The sequence below is a fragment of the Chenopodium album genome, chromosome 24 (genome assembly GCF_948465745.1).
Source record: "Chenopodium album chromosome 24, dcCheAlbu1.1, whole genome shotgun sequence".
Taxonomy (NCBI): domain Eukaryota; kingdom Viridiplantae; phylum Streptophyta; class Magnoliopsida; order Caryophyllales; family Amaranthaceae; genus Chenopodium; species Chenopodium album.
Window position 1 is genome coordinate 28,608,068 of NC_137857.1, and position 16,604 is coordinate 28,624,671.

General features: G+C 34.2%; 1 protein-coding gene across 1 annotated transcript; it reads right to left on the minus strand.

Moving 5' to 3' along the window:
* Positions 1–3,676: 3,676 nt before the first annotated feature.
* On the minus strand, positions 3,677–9,311 carry LOC145610757 (protein SRG1-like). Its single transcript, XM_081666056.1, has 4 exons — positions 9,066–9,311; positions 6,454–6,701; positions 4,442–4,763; positions 3,677–3,934 (listed from the first exon to the last, which is right to left on the minus strand). The coding sequence occupies exons 1-4, from the start codon at positions 9,309–9,311 to the stop codon at positions 3,677–3,679; spliced, it is 1,074 nt and encodes a 357-aa protein (XP_081522182.1).
* Between the last annotated feature and the right edge of the window lie 7,293 nt (positions 9,312–16,604).

Consider the following 16,604-nt stretch of genomic DNA (forward strand, 5'->3'; position numbering starts at 1 on the left):
GTAAGGAAATATGTGTTCATGAAACTTCACATCTCTTGACACAAATCTCTTTTGTGTAAGCAAGTTCATGAGCACATATCCCTTGGTGTTTGGTGGATAACCCAAGAAGATACAGGGCACACCCCTTGGGTTGAGCTTATCAGTTCCGAGAGCAGGATTATAGGCAAATGAGAGGCATCCAAATACCCTAATCTCATCATAGGCTGGGGGTTTTTTGTGGAGCTTTTGGTAAGGTGTTTGGTTGGTTAGAATAGGAGTGGGCAGCCTATTGATTATATAAGCAGCAGCAAGGATGCAATCACCCCAAAAGGTCAAAGGAAGGCCAGCTTGGAACCTAATGGCTCTAGTGACTTCTAGCAGATGTTTGTGTTTCCTCTTAGCTCTCCTATTTTGTTGAGGTCTCTCAACACATGAGGTTTGGTGTACTATTCCATGTGCAGCAAATAGAGGGTTGGATTTCGTGTCATCAAGTTCAAGGGCATTATCTGACCTTACAACCTTAACCTTTCTCCCAAATTGAGTGTTTGCATAGTTCACAAAGATTTCCAGAATATTCAAGCATTGAGATTTCTCTTGCAATAGATATATCCAAGTGTATCTGCTGTAGTCATCTACCACAGTCAAGAAGAACCTGAACTTTCCCTTATAACTCACCTTATAGGGCCCCCACACATCAACATGGATCATTTCAAATGAACATTTTGCTACAGATTTGCTCAGTTGGAAAGGTTGCTTAACAAATCGAGCCATGGGGCAGGTTATGCAAGTACAATCATAGGATCCTATTTGGTCAGTTATAGCTGGGATCAGTTTGAGTTTAGGAGTGGGAGCATGCCCAACCTATTATGCCACAAGGTGTAAGATTCAACACTAGCTCGGCCTGTTATGGCTTTCCCACTAAAGGCAGAGCACAGGGCATTGAGATCAGCAGGTTCAGTTGGTTTATCTATCAAGTAGTATAACCCATTATGAAGCTTGCCCAGCCCTTTAATCTTTTGATCACTGTTATCCTTTATCACACAAAAACCAGAATGGAAGACCACATTGCAGTTATTATCTCTACTCAATTTGTTGACTGACAACAAATTATGTTTAAAGGCAGGTACCCCCAAAACATTTTTCAACATCAACCCACCAGCAAGTTTTATATCTCCAATATGAGATATTTTTGTTACAGCACCATTGGGCAAATTTATACTAGGCACATCATTGACTATAACAGAATTTCGCATAGCATTCACATTACAGGTCATATGATCAGAAGCACCCGAGTCTATGATCCACACATTTTCATTCACAAAAGCACTACAACATGTCACCATACCTCCAAAAATATGATCCAAATCATCATCAGTTTCAGAAATAGCAGAAGGTGAAGCAGCAGACATACCAGAGAATTTCTTCAGAAACTGATCAAATTGAGAGCTCGTGAAGGTGACAGAGCCAGTATTAGAGGAGTCATCAGAACTCATTTGACCCATCGCCGCAGCCTTGGTTTCAGTTCTTGGTTTGCCTTTCACTTGTTGTTGTTTTCTGGATTTTGGGTGCCATCTTGGATATCCTATGACTTCAAAACATTTTCTGGCATAGTGACCCTTTCCACCACACACATTGCAGATGATCTCTGAGGTCTTACTCAACATTGCTGCTGTTTCCACCTCCGTTTTTGCAGATTTGAGAATTTCCCTTTGCGATTCCTCTTGTTGAATAGCAGAACAAGCAGTTTCAACCGTGGGTAAAGGAACCATAAGGAGAAGTTGGCTTCTCTGAGGTCCATACTCTTCATCCAAGCCATTTAGGAACTGGAAGAGACGGCTTTCCTCCTGTTGCCTCTCCATTGCTCGCAAGAAAGCAGTGATATCTGTAGCTGTCGTGGTTATTGCAGGAAGAACACTCATCGATTCCAGTTCCTGCCACAGACCTCGCATGCTCGTGTAATATTCATGAACTGGTGCTCCATTTTGCTTCAACCCATACAAATCTCTACTGATTTTGTATTTGCGAGACCCATCAGTGAGGGAAAATTGCTTCTCAAGGTGCGACCAAATCATTCTCGCTGTGCTGAGAAAGATTTTTGAGCTCTTGATTGAATCGGACACCGAAGCATGGATCCACCCTATAACGGTGGAGTTACAGGTGTCCCATAGCTCCGCCTTCACTAAGTCATCAGCTGGGCGACTCACCGTCCCTGTTACAAACCCAAGTTTGCGTTTTGAGGACAGAGCAATTTCCATCGACCTTCGCCATGTCCGATAATTACCAGATCCAGTGAGTTTAGAGATGGCAATGGTATGAGTACCATCGGAAGGATGAAGGTAGAGGGGATTTGTGAAATCCAAAGAAACATTAGTGTTGGTTTCTCCGGCCATTTGGATATTAGGGAAGAAAGATCAACAAATCTAGGTCAAAATCAATTTGGGAAATTTCAATTGAAAATTTGTGAGGCTAACTTCGAACTCAGCAGGGCTTCCTTAATCTACAGCTCTTCAATTCCTGATTGCAATGCAACCTGGCTCTGATACCATGATGACAAAAGTCACAAGAGGTGCAGATCTAGATAGAGAGAGAAGGGAGCGCTGATTTCATTAATTTCAGTGAGCTGCAACTACAGAGTTTGTTATATATACAAGCCTATCAAATACAACGGTAAAAAGCTAAGGAAAGAGGAATGATAAAAAAAGGACAACCCACATTCTAAATGACAGACTGTAGGTTACAGCACTCACAACAAGACAAAAAAATAAGGAATAAAGGAAATAGCAAGGAAATAGCCACGAAGCTTCCCTCTCATCATGATTGGTTTGCTTATAAATGATTAATCATATTGCTGGTGTAGCTTTTTAATACATAATTTTTTTTTAAAATCAAAATATTATCTTTTGCTTGAATCAATTATGTGTTCCAACTCATCATCAAGCTTAATATTTTGACATTTATTGAATGTGTTATTGATGAACCATTTTTTTTTCTTATAAAAAATTGATAACTTTGTAGTATTTCTTATTCCGTATTTGATAAATTTGGGTTGTGTCAATTAATTTTAAGTGGCTACTAGAGGCCAATTATATAGAAAGCATTGACTGTGTTATAAGTATATCACTTAACTACAAAAATTTCATCTATCAATTTATCTCAGATGTTTGATCATTTAACAAGAAAGCTATTTATTTAAAAAATGGGAAATTCCCTGTTTCTCATGGTGAGAAACAAAATTTGTTTCTCATGAGGGCATTTTCGTGAATAAATCAACAACTTTATTCAACTGATAGGAATAATCCTAATTGTTCCAACTTTGCTTGATTCGCCCAAAATAATATCCAAAATAATCTCAACTTTCGATTATATTTTAATAATGATCCGAACTTTAATATGAATTTACTATTATTGTAATCATTCTATAGAGAAATAATGCGATTATTTTCAACCTACATCACTGTTCTATTTTTCTCCCCAAAAATAAACCAAATAATTACACATTTTTTATTTTTTTATTTGTTACATAAATATAACAACTCTTTTTGTAGAGAAAAACATCAACCAAGCTTAATATTTTGTTACAAGGACATGCATTTATATAATACAAGAAGTCAAGAGCATTATTATTATCATGAATAATGAAGACAAATTAACCAAGGTTCAATAACTCTCTTTTGACTTGCTGCATCTTGATGAATGGTCATGCATCATCATCAACAATTCTAACACCATCAAGGTATCTTCTCCCATCCAGTGGACGATCAACAAATCCCTTCCAGTAATCATTCATGTTGATTCTATTATACTTTGCAAGATTGGTCGAGTTTATTAGTTTAGGGTTAGGGCATATTTCACGATCGAGTGAAGGGGATACAAATGTGGCAACTGATAGCCTCTCTTTAGTTGCATTCACGACTGCTCGATGCATAACACTTCGGTATATCCCATTGCTCATTATCTACAATTATACAAGTAATCGAAGAATTAAGGGTTTGTTTGGTATCAGTTTTGGTTTTCAGTTTCCTGTTTTTTTGAAAACCAAAAACCAAAAACCAAAAACAGGAAACAAGAAAAAGGTGTTTCCACTTTTCAGTTATCAGTTTTCAAAATTATCGTGATTTTAATAAGTTTATATAATTTTTGGTTCATTATGGGACACATATCATATACTTTTAAAAAACAAAAAACCAAAAAACAGAAAACCACAGCAATGCCAAATGAATCCTAAACAATGCATATACACTAAGGAAAAAAAAAAACCCTAATTGTTGCAAGAGATTTATGCATGTTCTCTTCACCTTATTTTGTCGAATTGAAATTATTTTTGCTAAATTTAAATTATTTTTACTAATTCTCTATTATATTTTTTTTATTTAAATTATTTACTTTTACTTTTACTGAATTTATTTTTGTAAGGTGAACATAACAGACCTACTTCCAATGAGAAAATGGATTGTGTACTTACCTCTAAAATGTCCCCAATATTGACTACAAAGGCATCGGGTGGAGGGTTCACTGCGACCCATTTATTATCTTTGTTGATTTGGAGGCCTTCGATTTCGTTAAGTTGTAGGAGGACGGTGATGAGGGCTGTTGCATCAGTATGAGGCACTATGCCAATGACCTTTTCCGGTTGCGAACATGGTGGATAGTAGTTCATCCTTATTGCTTGAAAAATTTCTCCAAACACATTGGTACCATTATCAATATTTAGAGCCTTAGCCATATAATCTAATATTTTCCTTGAGAGTTTATCTACTTCAGCTGAGTAATTTTCCAATGTTTCTCTGCATGAGGATAAAGCCAAGAAATAAAGTAAGGTATTATACAACATTACAATTTGTAGCCAAACTTCCCATGGTTGTTTAAAAAGTTAGGACCCCAACTATTTATTTATAACTAGAGTGTACCTGTATAAAATGCACGGGATATATAAGAAAAAATATATTTAAAATATGGAAAGTTGATTTTGATGTTGAAATTTAGACTTGAGCTGTAATGGTCGATTTTGGACTAGTCGGTTCTGTAGAACCCTAAATTGCTTTGTTTTATTGAGTATTAATAGCCGTATTAATAATGTGCTGACACCTGTTGTGCTATGCAGAAATATGATAATCTATGCTTTGCTTAGAAGCTCAAAAGGGTCTTACTCTTTTATGTCGGTGGCCATGCAATGCTATTATGGGGTTTATTTACTTTTTCAAAGTTATAGAGGTTACCCGTTCAGTGTTATAGGGGTTACTCGTGTTACTCGGTTATAGTTAGTGTCTTGCTTTAGAAGTTACATACTTTGCTCTTTTGCAAGCAGTTATTTGCTGAGGCCAGTCACGTGTTGTACACTTTTTTTTTTTTTTTGATGATTAAAGATGTGGAAAATATTTGGAGGGTAATCCTTAAAAAAAAAATGCATATAATTGAAGGGTTGGGGATTTAGAGTACTATAGTGAATTGTTGATAAAGGAAATGTATATTCGTGCTAATGCATGACATATATTATACTATGTACCAAAAAAAATACTCATAAAACAAAGTGGAATGTTAGTACGTATGTAGTGTTTAAAAAACATGAAATGGGGGATTTTGAGTGCTCTAGTGAATTGTTGATAAAGGAATTGTATACTCGTGCTAAACTGCTAATGCATGTCATATGTTATACTATGTCCCAAAAAAAAAAAAAAAATGAAAAGTTAGTAGTAGTCCCTTAAAAACAAAACAAAAAGGAAATAGTGAATGGGTAGTTATTGATTTTTTTTAAAAAGATAAAAATAATAAAAATAAAGTAGTGCGATTGGTAGTTATTTTTTTCCTAAAAAAAAAAAAAAGCACTAAATGCATGAGAGTTGAGGAATGAAGTTTTGGAGAATCCTCATTCACTTACTCAAAAAAAAAAAAAAAAAAAAGCCACTAAATGCATGAGAGTTGAGGAATGAGGTTTTGGAGGCTCCCCATTCACTTACTCTACAATTATATATTAGATTACTTCTTATGATCTTTTAAAATCACTATATTCTTACCTTTTTATGCGAATGTTGTAATTTTTTTTTTAACCTATATTTATGACTATGAATTGACAAGTATAGAAGTGAAAACATTGTAACTAAAAGTGAAAGATTGAAGTATTATTGTTAGAGAAAAAACAAGTTTATCTCTAAAATAAAACATTTTTTTTGTTAATCACATGATATTTTCGTAATATATCATTTATACTTTTTTCTTAAAAAGAGCCCTACAGCCTACATGCTACAGCGATGATGACTGAATAAAGTTCTTTGTTGATGTAATTTTTAAAATGCCATGATATAATTAAAGAAAATAGAGATTAACCTAGACTCCTTTTTTTTTTTTTTTTGAAGAAATCAAACGGGATAATATTAAATTAAATCAAGCTCCGTCAAAATTATAAGGCTTTGGGGAAACAGTCCGAAACAAACAAGGTATAAAATTATGCCAATGTGGAGGATGCACTAGAAGACGAACCTGAATGGAAGAGGTAGCATTGGAAACAAATAGGGTCGACGCAAATATTTAGGCAAGGTTGTTAAGTAAAACATGTCGGCCCAATCCAACTTTTGGTCATCTGATTTAACAAAGGCTTGTCCAAATCCTTCTGCGTCTGTTGGACTTTGCGAAAATTTTTTCTTTTCTTTTAGTGGAAGGTTGAAGAATTCTTGTGTCTCTTGTTTGAAATTTTCCAACAGTGAAGAGCTTATCCCATGGTTTATAAGCTGCACATTATCACAAACTACCCCATATAAATCATTTTATTATATTATTAATATATATTATATAAACTTTAATGGGAACTATTTTAATAACAAAATAAGAAATATAAAATAGCAAAGTAATCAACAACCATATCAACTATAGTTTGGGTGAAGTAAGCAACACCATCTATGAGCAATAGTTAAAATACCACCAAAGTTTGCCAAGGGGTGCATCCGGCTTCATAAATAACATTGAAGACCTTATTGTTTACATACTATTTGATGTTGTTCTAACAATTTGTTGGGAATGTGCATCCCAAGTCCAACATGGAAGAAATAAGGAGGAGGGGAGCTCCTTGTTAATGAGATGTTCACGAGACCTTTTGGGTTGTGCCCAAAACCAAATCCGTGCGGGCTTGACCGGCCCAAACACTACAAAATTAAGTCAATATAGCATCAACTAAATATTTTTGTTATTCAATTACACCAAGGCAAAAGTATGGTGTGAAGATCTTCCCAAGGCTAACCATTGGATCTCTTCTGCCAACTGTTTGGGGTCAAACCGTGAAGTATAAGTGTACAAAATCAAAGTCAGGGATATAAAAGGGTTTTCATTTGAAGAATTAGATGTAGCTATTTTCACTTCAGAAATTCTATATGAATGATGTTATTTTGTTAACACATTGCATTTATATGATCCGTGTTTTAATTATAACCAGTAGCCTCTTAGTATCATCAGATGTAGTAGCCTCATTATCAATAGACTATCTAATCCAATAAAGCGGAGGACACGTGTCAATAATGTAACTATTGTTTTGTCTTTTTATTTACATGATAACAACATTTTTCTTATGCCTAGAAAGTTTAACTAAACCCTTATGACTACTATTATCCCTACTATACGATATGCTTGCCATTTCAATCCAAAACTCTTATGGCAAGCTAAATACTTTTCAATTAATATCATATAACCCATCCAATCAAATAATTGAATTAGACACTGTGCAATAATTGTTCGAATTCCATTCATTCATTAATTTGGTGACATCATTTCAATTTTAATTCAATCCAACTTTTTTTTTGAAACAAAATTTTAATTCAAACCCAACTCAATAATCATAAACTTTGTAACTAATATTACATTAAAATTTTACAAACATTTTAATGTTAAAGTTCCATCAATGTTTGCCTATTTAACGGTTAGTACTCATTTAGTTTATTCCATTCATGCTTTGTTTGCTCATCATTTATTTAAACCATTCATATCAAATTAGTATTTCCAATCTTTAATTGATTTTGTTGCTGCATTATACTTAATTACTATGGGCTAACTTCATATATAAGCCTTGAAATAGAAATACATTGAAAACAAACACAGATTTGATCTTGAGGTACACAAGCAGTTAATACACAAGAACATAAATCTTGAAGAAATGGCATGACTATTAGTTAAATGATATGACTATTAGCTTGCATTACTGTTAACCACTATAATCTTAATTAGTTAGTTAGTCATGTTGAGAGAGGAGATTAAGGTTGGTGTTCCAAGTTAGGGAGTATAATCTTAGTTGATTGCTAATGCAGATTTTATAAATTGACATTGTGAAACTGCGTACTTAGGACTTACTTCCTCCGTTTTCTTTTACTTGTAACACTTCCCTAAAAAGGAAATGTCACAATACTTGCAACACACTATAAAAGGAAAGTTACTTTAGGGAAAAACTATACTATATTCCTTATTTATAGCACATGACCCACTAAATTATACTCCTAACAACCACTTATCCTATGTGAACCCCACCTTTCTTAATTACCGCGCTAAAGGGTGTGCTACATCTAAAAGAAAACGGAGGAAGTATTAGTCAATTTTATTTATCTATTGTATTATTTTACTTTTAATTCATCTTCTCCCTTTATTGCAATCCAAAATTTGTTCAATTCATGAATTTTAGGCTACCTTCTAGGTACTAACATAGTGGAGAAAAACAGTATACATTTAGCAATGCTCCTCCATTGAAGCAGTTTCTAAATTAATTAGTCATTCATTCCCTAATCCACAACATTGATTTGAATCTCATATACGGATTACTCACTTACATAAATTTTAAAAATAAAGACATATAAGTGCCTAAGCATAAAAATTTCCATCACAAGTCCATAATCTCTACGTGGACTATAAACACAAACCAATATAACTTCCCGTAACGGCTAGTCACTTTACGCGCATTGCACGCGTTGGCCACCCTAGTACAGGTTAAAAGGGAGAGTAAATAACAAAGACAGATCAAATACTACAATTAATTTTAAACGAAGGTAACAATAACCCATAATACGAATTAGCAACGAATAATGAAGGCAAAACAAGAGCATTATAGCGTAATTAACCTGGAAAAAGCCCCATTCTTGGCATGCTGAATGCAACTTCTCAAGCTCAACTCCATTTCCACTAATCAAAGCTTCCATGTTAATAGTTGGCAATCGAAGATTTTCATCATCATCTGCTAATATAATTGGATGATCTTGATCATTTCGTATGTATCTTTTTGGGATTTTCTTAGGAAAATCTTTTGCTAGTTCTTGAACACTAGGTACTAATTTTGATTCTACTAAGTTTATTATTTTTCCTTCCATTACAATTTTTTTTTTTTACTATGATTTGATTAGGGTTTTAATCTTATCTTAATCGGATTTATATTGATTAAAAGGTAGACTTTTGATTACTAATTGCGTCTTTAAGTTGAAAATTTCTACTTAACCATCAAATTTGACAAGTCGGGCCATGATAATTTGTCTGCTTAGACTTTTTGTGGAGTGGAAGTGGAACAACTATTTTTGTTATCTTTATAAGAAAATTACACCAATTAGTTGTAAGATACAGTAAAAGTTGTGGAATTGTAGGGCTATATATGCTTGATCGTGAAAGCTAGGTTAAATCATATTTATGACACTTATGTGACACTTTTGATGATAATTGTGTTTAATTGTTAAATACTTGTATATATTATGTTAATTTTTTTATTATAAATGTAAATGTAATAAAAGATAGATAATGGAACACTCTTTAGTATATAAAGAGATACACTATGCATATTAAAAACGTAAACACACAGTGGCGGATCTTGAAACTTTCTCTATCGCGGGCAAAAATTTTGTAACATAAATGTAACTATGTAAATCCAAGAGTTAAACAAATGACAAAATTACACTAATTGACACAAAACATGACTCAACTTAAACCATCGACACAAAATTGTCGCATTTTTAAATTGATTTGAGAATTGACACTAAAGACACTCAATGACATAAATTTAATTAAAAAAATGAAATTAATATCGTCATTAGAATGATTTTTATGATCAAGTTCATGTCGTTAATTTTATTTAGTATATTATTGATCTCAATGAGTATAATGTTTTTCCTTACCTACTAAGTTGATGTCAATATGTTTATCATGAAATATTGAAATTTTATTTTAATGGTTATAGTTCAATCTTAGTTCATATTAACAATGTCATATCAAAATGAAAACACAATGTCACAATCTCATCATCTAAATATCAAGCAAAAATTAAAGTAAGGCTAGCTTGTAGATCTTTATTTTTAATAATTTAAAGGAAATTTTGATTTTTACCACCTTCAAATAACCACTTAATTGAATTTACCACCTCCAAAAAAAAAAAAAAAAAAGATTTACTTTACCACCACATTAAAAAATAAAAATTTAGTTTTACCACCAATCACCTCCAACTAACGAATTCCGTCCATAAATCCGTTAGTGAGGCCTACCTTGCACACGTGTCGCCATATTATTGGGTAAGTTTAAAAAAAAACAAAAATAAAAATTTTAAAAATCCCCATCCATCAACCAATGGTTGCTGCCACCGTCGGGACCCCCATCGCCGGACCGGCTTCGACCAGCCCAACCACCTAACCCCTACGACCAGCCCCCACCACCTAACCGCTACGACCAACCCCACCACCTAACCGCTACCATCGCACCGTACAGCCACAGCGACCGCACCGATTTCCGAATTCGACACCCTAGCCACCACGTAACCCCTACGACCAACCCCACCACCTAACCGCTACCACCGCACCGCACCGCATTGAAGGAGAAATGTCTTCGTTGTGTGCAATTACTAGATATATAATTGGATCAAATTATAGAGATAATTAAGTCTAGACATTTGGGTCGCTGTTTTGCCATAGCTAGAGGTACTTACAATCTTTGGACTAGTAAAATGGGCCAAAGCCCAATTGGACGGATCCTATAAGGTCACGCAAAGGGGCTAGATCGAGCATTAGAGGACGAGGCCCATCATGGGCCTCATCATTCTAGGTGGCCGGCCATGTAGGGGCTTTAAGAGGCTTTTGGGATTTGTGCCCTAGTCTAATTATAATGAGATTATAAATAGACTAGGTGCCTAGGTTTGCATGTATGAAGTTTACTGATCTTTTGATCAAACCCGAATTAGCAAACACGAAACCTAAACCCCTCTCAAAGTCCTCTATCTCACGGCTCTCTCCTCCTCCCCGGCGCACGGTGGTGTCTCGTGGTGGTGGTGGTTCGTGCGATGGTCGGTTGTCCAAAAAGGTGGTGATTGCGGTTTTCCTCAATCACTCGACCAATCTAGTATTGGTGGACGGCTCGTTCGAATCTCGTGGACTAAGTAGAGGAGCAACACTTGGGGCTCTATTCTCTCCCTGATTTGCCTGTCGAATAGCTTCGTGGAATTCACTCTTCAAAGGTATGATTATGTGTCTTGTGTTATGCATGCGATTCTTGGGATTAGGTGCTTTATTGAATATGATTCATATTATTTTTGCTGCGTAGTACCTATAAACTCCTACACGCATAACAATAGCCACCGCACCGATTTCAACCCCCTTTCCACCAACTTCCGACCTTAAAATTAAACCCTAGCCAGCAAATTCTGACCACCCATAAATCTTCTCCTAATTCTGGCCACTCTAAAAACCCTAGCCACCACCAAATTCCGCACTCCTAAAACCCTAGCCACCACCTAATTCCGACCACCTCCCTAATTCCGACCTCAAAACCCTAGCCATCGGGGAAGATGAAGAAGAAACGTCAAAAAGGTGGGCCCTACTAACGAATTCATGGACGAAATCCGTTAGTTTGTGGTAAAATCGAATTTTTGGAAATTTTGTTGGTGGTAAAGTAAATCTTTTTTTTGGAGGTGGTAAATTCAATTAAGTGGTTATTTGAAGGTGGTAAAAGTAAAAAATCATTAATTAAACTCTTTGAAATACATATATATATATATATATATATATATATATATATATATATATATATATATATATATATATATATATATATATATATATATATATATATATATATGTATATATGTATGTATATATATGTATATGTATATGTATATGTATATGTATATGTATATATGTGTATGTATGTATGTATGTATGTATATATATATATATATATATATATATATATATATATATATATATATATATAACTTCTGTCACATATCCTCTCCTCTTTATATTATTCAGAAATGCTTTGGGAGCCAAGCTCCACTGAGCCTCTCAAAAGGTCCGCCCCTTTAAACACACAATTTGAGGCGCTTTTTTATACGCAAAACGAGTCATTTACGTTTTTTTTTTGTCAAATGTGAGTTTAGTTTAGACCCTTAACGACTAAAATAACCCCCAAATCTAACGGAATTTTTTCCAACGCGCAAATAGATAAAAAAATTAATATGTGGAGAGTTGATCCCACTAACGAAATTTGTTAATAGCGGAATAACGACATGGTTATTGTATATCTACTAAATGTACATGCGGGCTACATTATGGAAAGTACTATATCAAAGGGCTCAACGTAGAAAAGTGAATTCGAGAAGGTTACCGTATAGAAAAAACCTATCTATAATGATATAATAATATATACATGTCTTATGATGGCAGTGACGAATCCAGGAATTTTAAGTAGGGGTAACATTTAGCCATTAAACTATAAGAGAAAAAAAGGGGTTAAAACGAGTTATTATATATAATTAGCCTTTAAGTTATAACATTTGTTTTGTTTGATAAATCTTCATTTTACATATATGAAATACAAGTAATTTATATTCTAGTCATCAAAATAATACAATGATTAAATTAAAAAGTACTCTATATGTTTAATAGATTATCTTTCTATGTTTTCCATTGTCTCTGTATATCATAAGTTTAAAAACTGCTTTGTATATATATGGTAATGTATGTACTTTATACTACTATATACTATAAATTTTCTTAATTGCTTTACTCATATAAACTATACTCGGTAGTAAATAATTGAATTACTTACTAAATATGTGTATTGAAATAAAAGTGCAATAAAATGGGAAGAACTTCGTCAAATGAAGGAGTTTAGAAGAATAATTAATAAGCTACTCATTTAAAAAAAAATATGATTGGTATCATATACGATTAAACGATGAATAAAAAAAAATCAAAGTATGATTATTGTTTATTTTATAATTTACAAGTGATAAATTCTAGTAATTAATTTTTCATAACTTTAATGAAAGTCTTTAAAATAAAATTAGTTGAACACATAATAAGTTATGCAAACATATAAAGTAGAAGCAACAGTAAAAATATAAAATTAAAAAGAAAAAAAAAGAAAAGAACCTAAGAGACCTGTTGTTATAACGACATGTCTCTTTAGTTTAAAACTAAAATCAGCGGGAGTTGGCATGTTGTACGCTGAATTTGCTATGACTGAATCAAAAAGACCAGCTATCCAAATAACAGGTCTCTTGATCATTTTTTTTTTCTTCTCTTTTCTCCTTCAAGGGTAGCATGTGCTACCCCTTGTGCCTTCTTAAATCCGCCAGTGCTAATGATGGGCACGATGCAATGCCAACAAATTACAAGTGAGACAAACCCTCAAGTTATGAAGGCTATAATACAACAACTGGGAAATGAACGACTTGGTGCATTTTATTACATGCAAGAAATAATGGGTAATTCCCTGTTTCTCTTCTTGAGAAACAAAGTATGTATTTCATGAGGCTAATTTCATACTTTTGCGTACAAAATTAAGGGCAAAAGCATCTTTTGGAGTTATTTGTCTGATTTCAACTTCAGAGACATTAACGACACATTGACGAAAGCATCACCCTCCTCCACTCTTTTACAGCTGCCCATAGTCTCATTCACTCCTGCCCATTTGAAGAGCATCTTCAGTGGAGTTTCAAAAGCTCAAAGGCTACTTCAATGGAGGAAGATGACACCCTTACCCTTAGGGGTTGATCTTGCCTTTTTTTCTCCCCTTTATATTAGGGTATTAATATAATTCGGCGGCTTCGCTGCTGAAAATGGCGGTGTTGGTGGGGGATGGGTGAGGATGAAAGCTCGAGCACCATTGATGGAGCTTGATTTGAGAAAAGGAGGAAGAAGAAGAATAGCATGATTGTATTGTTAGGCTGCCGATCGTGGTGTTGTTTGAGCACATATGTCGCCGATGAGGAAGGTTTGTAGTGTTGATTTGAAGACAGCTTTGTAACAGAGAACTTAGATCTGGAAAAATGACTTTCATAGTTATTGAATTCGACACTTGACGTCGTGACTAACGATACACATCAGCTATTTCAGTAAATATTACAATCATCAATCTTATCTATTAAAATATTATTATTTATCAATTTCCAATGCAAAAAAATTTCAAAAATGCCATTAGAGATACAAACTTTGTTTCTCAAGAAGAGACACTAGGGTGCCACCGGAAATTATGGCAGCAAAGGAACAGAATAATCCTCTCAAATGTTCGGGACAAGGAGGGCCTTGTATCACTACTACAAGTTGTTGTCAAGGCCTTTGGTGTCTATGTATGCTACTGCATGCCCAAGTGACTTATGATCGCGGTGTCTATTTATGCAATGCTTTTGGTGATCAATATAAATAAATAAGGATTTGTTGAGTAATTAGGTTTTGACGATTGTAAACTAATGATGATTATCTATCTAACTTAACGTGTTTGTTAAGTTGTGCATAGAAAGAGCAAGTTATGCTTGGAACAGGATACAAGGAACCTGAGCAATAACAAGTATATATATATAAGGAACTTGAGCAATATAGGATAAGCAATATAGGAACAAGAACAATGATAAGTGTTATGGTTGATAAGCATGATGATGGCTAAGGAACCATGAAGGTAACAATGTAAATATGTGTTTGCATATGTTAGCTTCATAAGGTAAGTATCCTATACATATATAGGTCATGTATGTGTAGGAGTCTTTTAATTTAGTTTAGTTTTCTTTATTGTTTTTATAAATGAAAAAACTAACCTTCTGCTTTACTTTGTTATCCTCGAAACTTTGCTCAGTTTGTCATCATAAAAAAGGGGCAACTTATTGACCCTTATGAGGTTTTGATGATGATAGTTATGATTGAGCAAACTTCCATCTAATAAGGATTTTCTAGTGTTGTGATGTTTGCAGGTTTAGTAAACTCTGGGAGTTGAAGAAGGAACTGAAACAAAGGGACTTTAGAAGATACATGAGGATAGAAGTAAAGTTAGAAGAATAGTTCTAGAAATGGAACTTCAAGGTGTTCCCTGACAGGAACATACCACGGGTTGTAATGACTAGGTTCCGGTGTAATGCTGGGGTAAAGCTGTTTCCTGACAGGAACATATCAACGGGTTGTAACGACATGGTTCCGGTGTAATGCTGGGGTAAAGCTGTTTCCTGACAGGAACATATCAACGGGTTGTAACGACCTGGTTCCGGTGTAATGTTGGGGCAAACCCTAAGATCCAGAATATATCAAGACTACAGGATTCCAGAACAAGAGTTTTACAGAAGCAAGTTGAAGACCGAGAAATAGAAGTATATTGCTCTAGGATTCATGTAAGTATGTAGGACATAAAAGTCGGTCTGGAACAAGTCTTATAGAACCAAGGTGAACTCCAAACAGTCAATGAAATTAGAGTAACTGACTTGTCAGGAACTCAGAGACTATCAGAGTTCTGGAACCTAATAGGAACTTAAGTATGCACGTCGTTAAAAGTCGGTTTTAATGATATATATACATTTACCTTATATGTGCATATCTTTTAGGGATTTGGTTTTATTGAATAAAGATATTTATCTTCTAATAAATCCCTTTTGAAATAAGATAATTTTGTTTAAAAAGTATTTTTAAACAAAAAGATAAGATTGGAATAAAATCTGATTTTATGTTAATTATATCTTATTATTCATAACAGATTTTATCCTTAACAAAAGATATATTTTCGGAAAACTGATTTTTAGAAAATATCTTTTAAACTTATCTTTTCAGAAAATCTATCTTTTTCAAGATAAAATGAATTATTCGAGCGTACTATAAATATGCTTATATGTATTCATTCAAAGTTGAGGCTGACGAAGTGTAGTGGTCGTGCTTAATGGTTTTATCCTTCACCACGAAGCTAAGTCAGTTCTCCTGGTCAAAATTCCTATCAGGTTTTGGTTTCAATACGTCCAGTGAGTTCCAGACAGATCTCGAGTGTCCAACATATTAGTTTTATCTCTTTATTCATATATATGTATTTAGAGTTATTCTTTGAGATCTTGTAATGGGAAATAGGGTTTGAGTGTTTTAGTTTTAGGGTGAGATTGTGAATTCTCTAAAAATTCACGTTTGAGTGTATGAGTTTGAATTCTCTAAAATTCGAGTGGTAGTTAGTCACCCCGAGTGTGTCTTGGGTTGCACAGTGAGAAAAAGGAACCTGAGTGTGTCTTAGGTCGAGAAAGGAACCTGAGTGTGTCTTGGGTCGAAAAAGGTGCCTGAATGTGTCTTAGGTCTGATAGGATAGGTTCTTATCAATTAGCAAGTGTCCGAGGAGGAACTTGCAAAGCAAAGGTCTGTGTAATAGGTTGTACTAGGAGAGTTGCCTAT

What these genes read in the sequence shown, in the direction of transcription:
- LOC145610757 (XM_081666056.1), bottom strand. Translation starts at nt 9,311, where the DNA reads ATGGAAGGAAAAATAATAAACTTAGTAGAATCAAAATTAGTACCTAGT. An exon ending in ATGCTACCTCTTCCATTCAG is followed by an intron (nt 4,764 to 6,453) that starts GTTCGTCTTCTA and finishes ATCCTCATGCAG; the next exon opens with AGAAACATTGGAAAATTACT. An exon ending in ATATTGGGGACATTTTAGAG is followed by an intron (nt 3,935 to 4,441) that starts GTAAGTACACAA and finishes GTATAATTGTAG; the next exon opens with ATAATGAGCAATGGGATATA.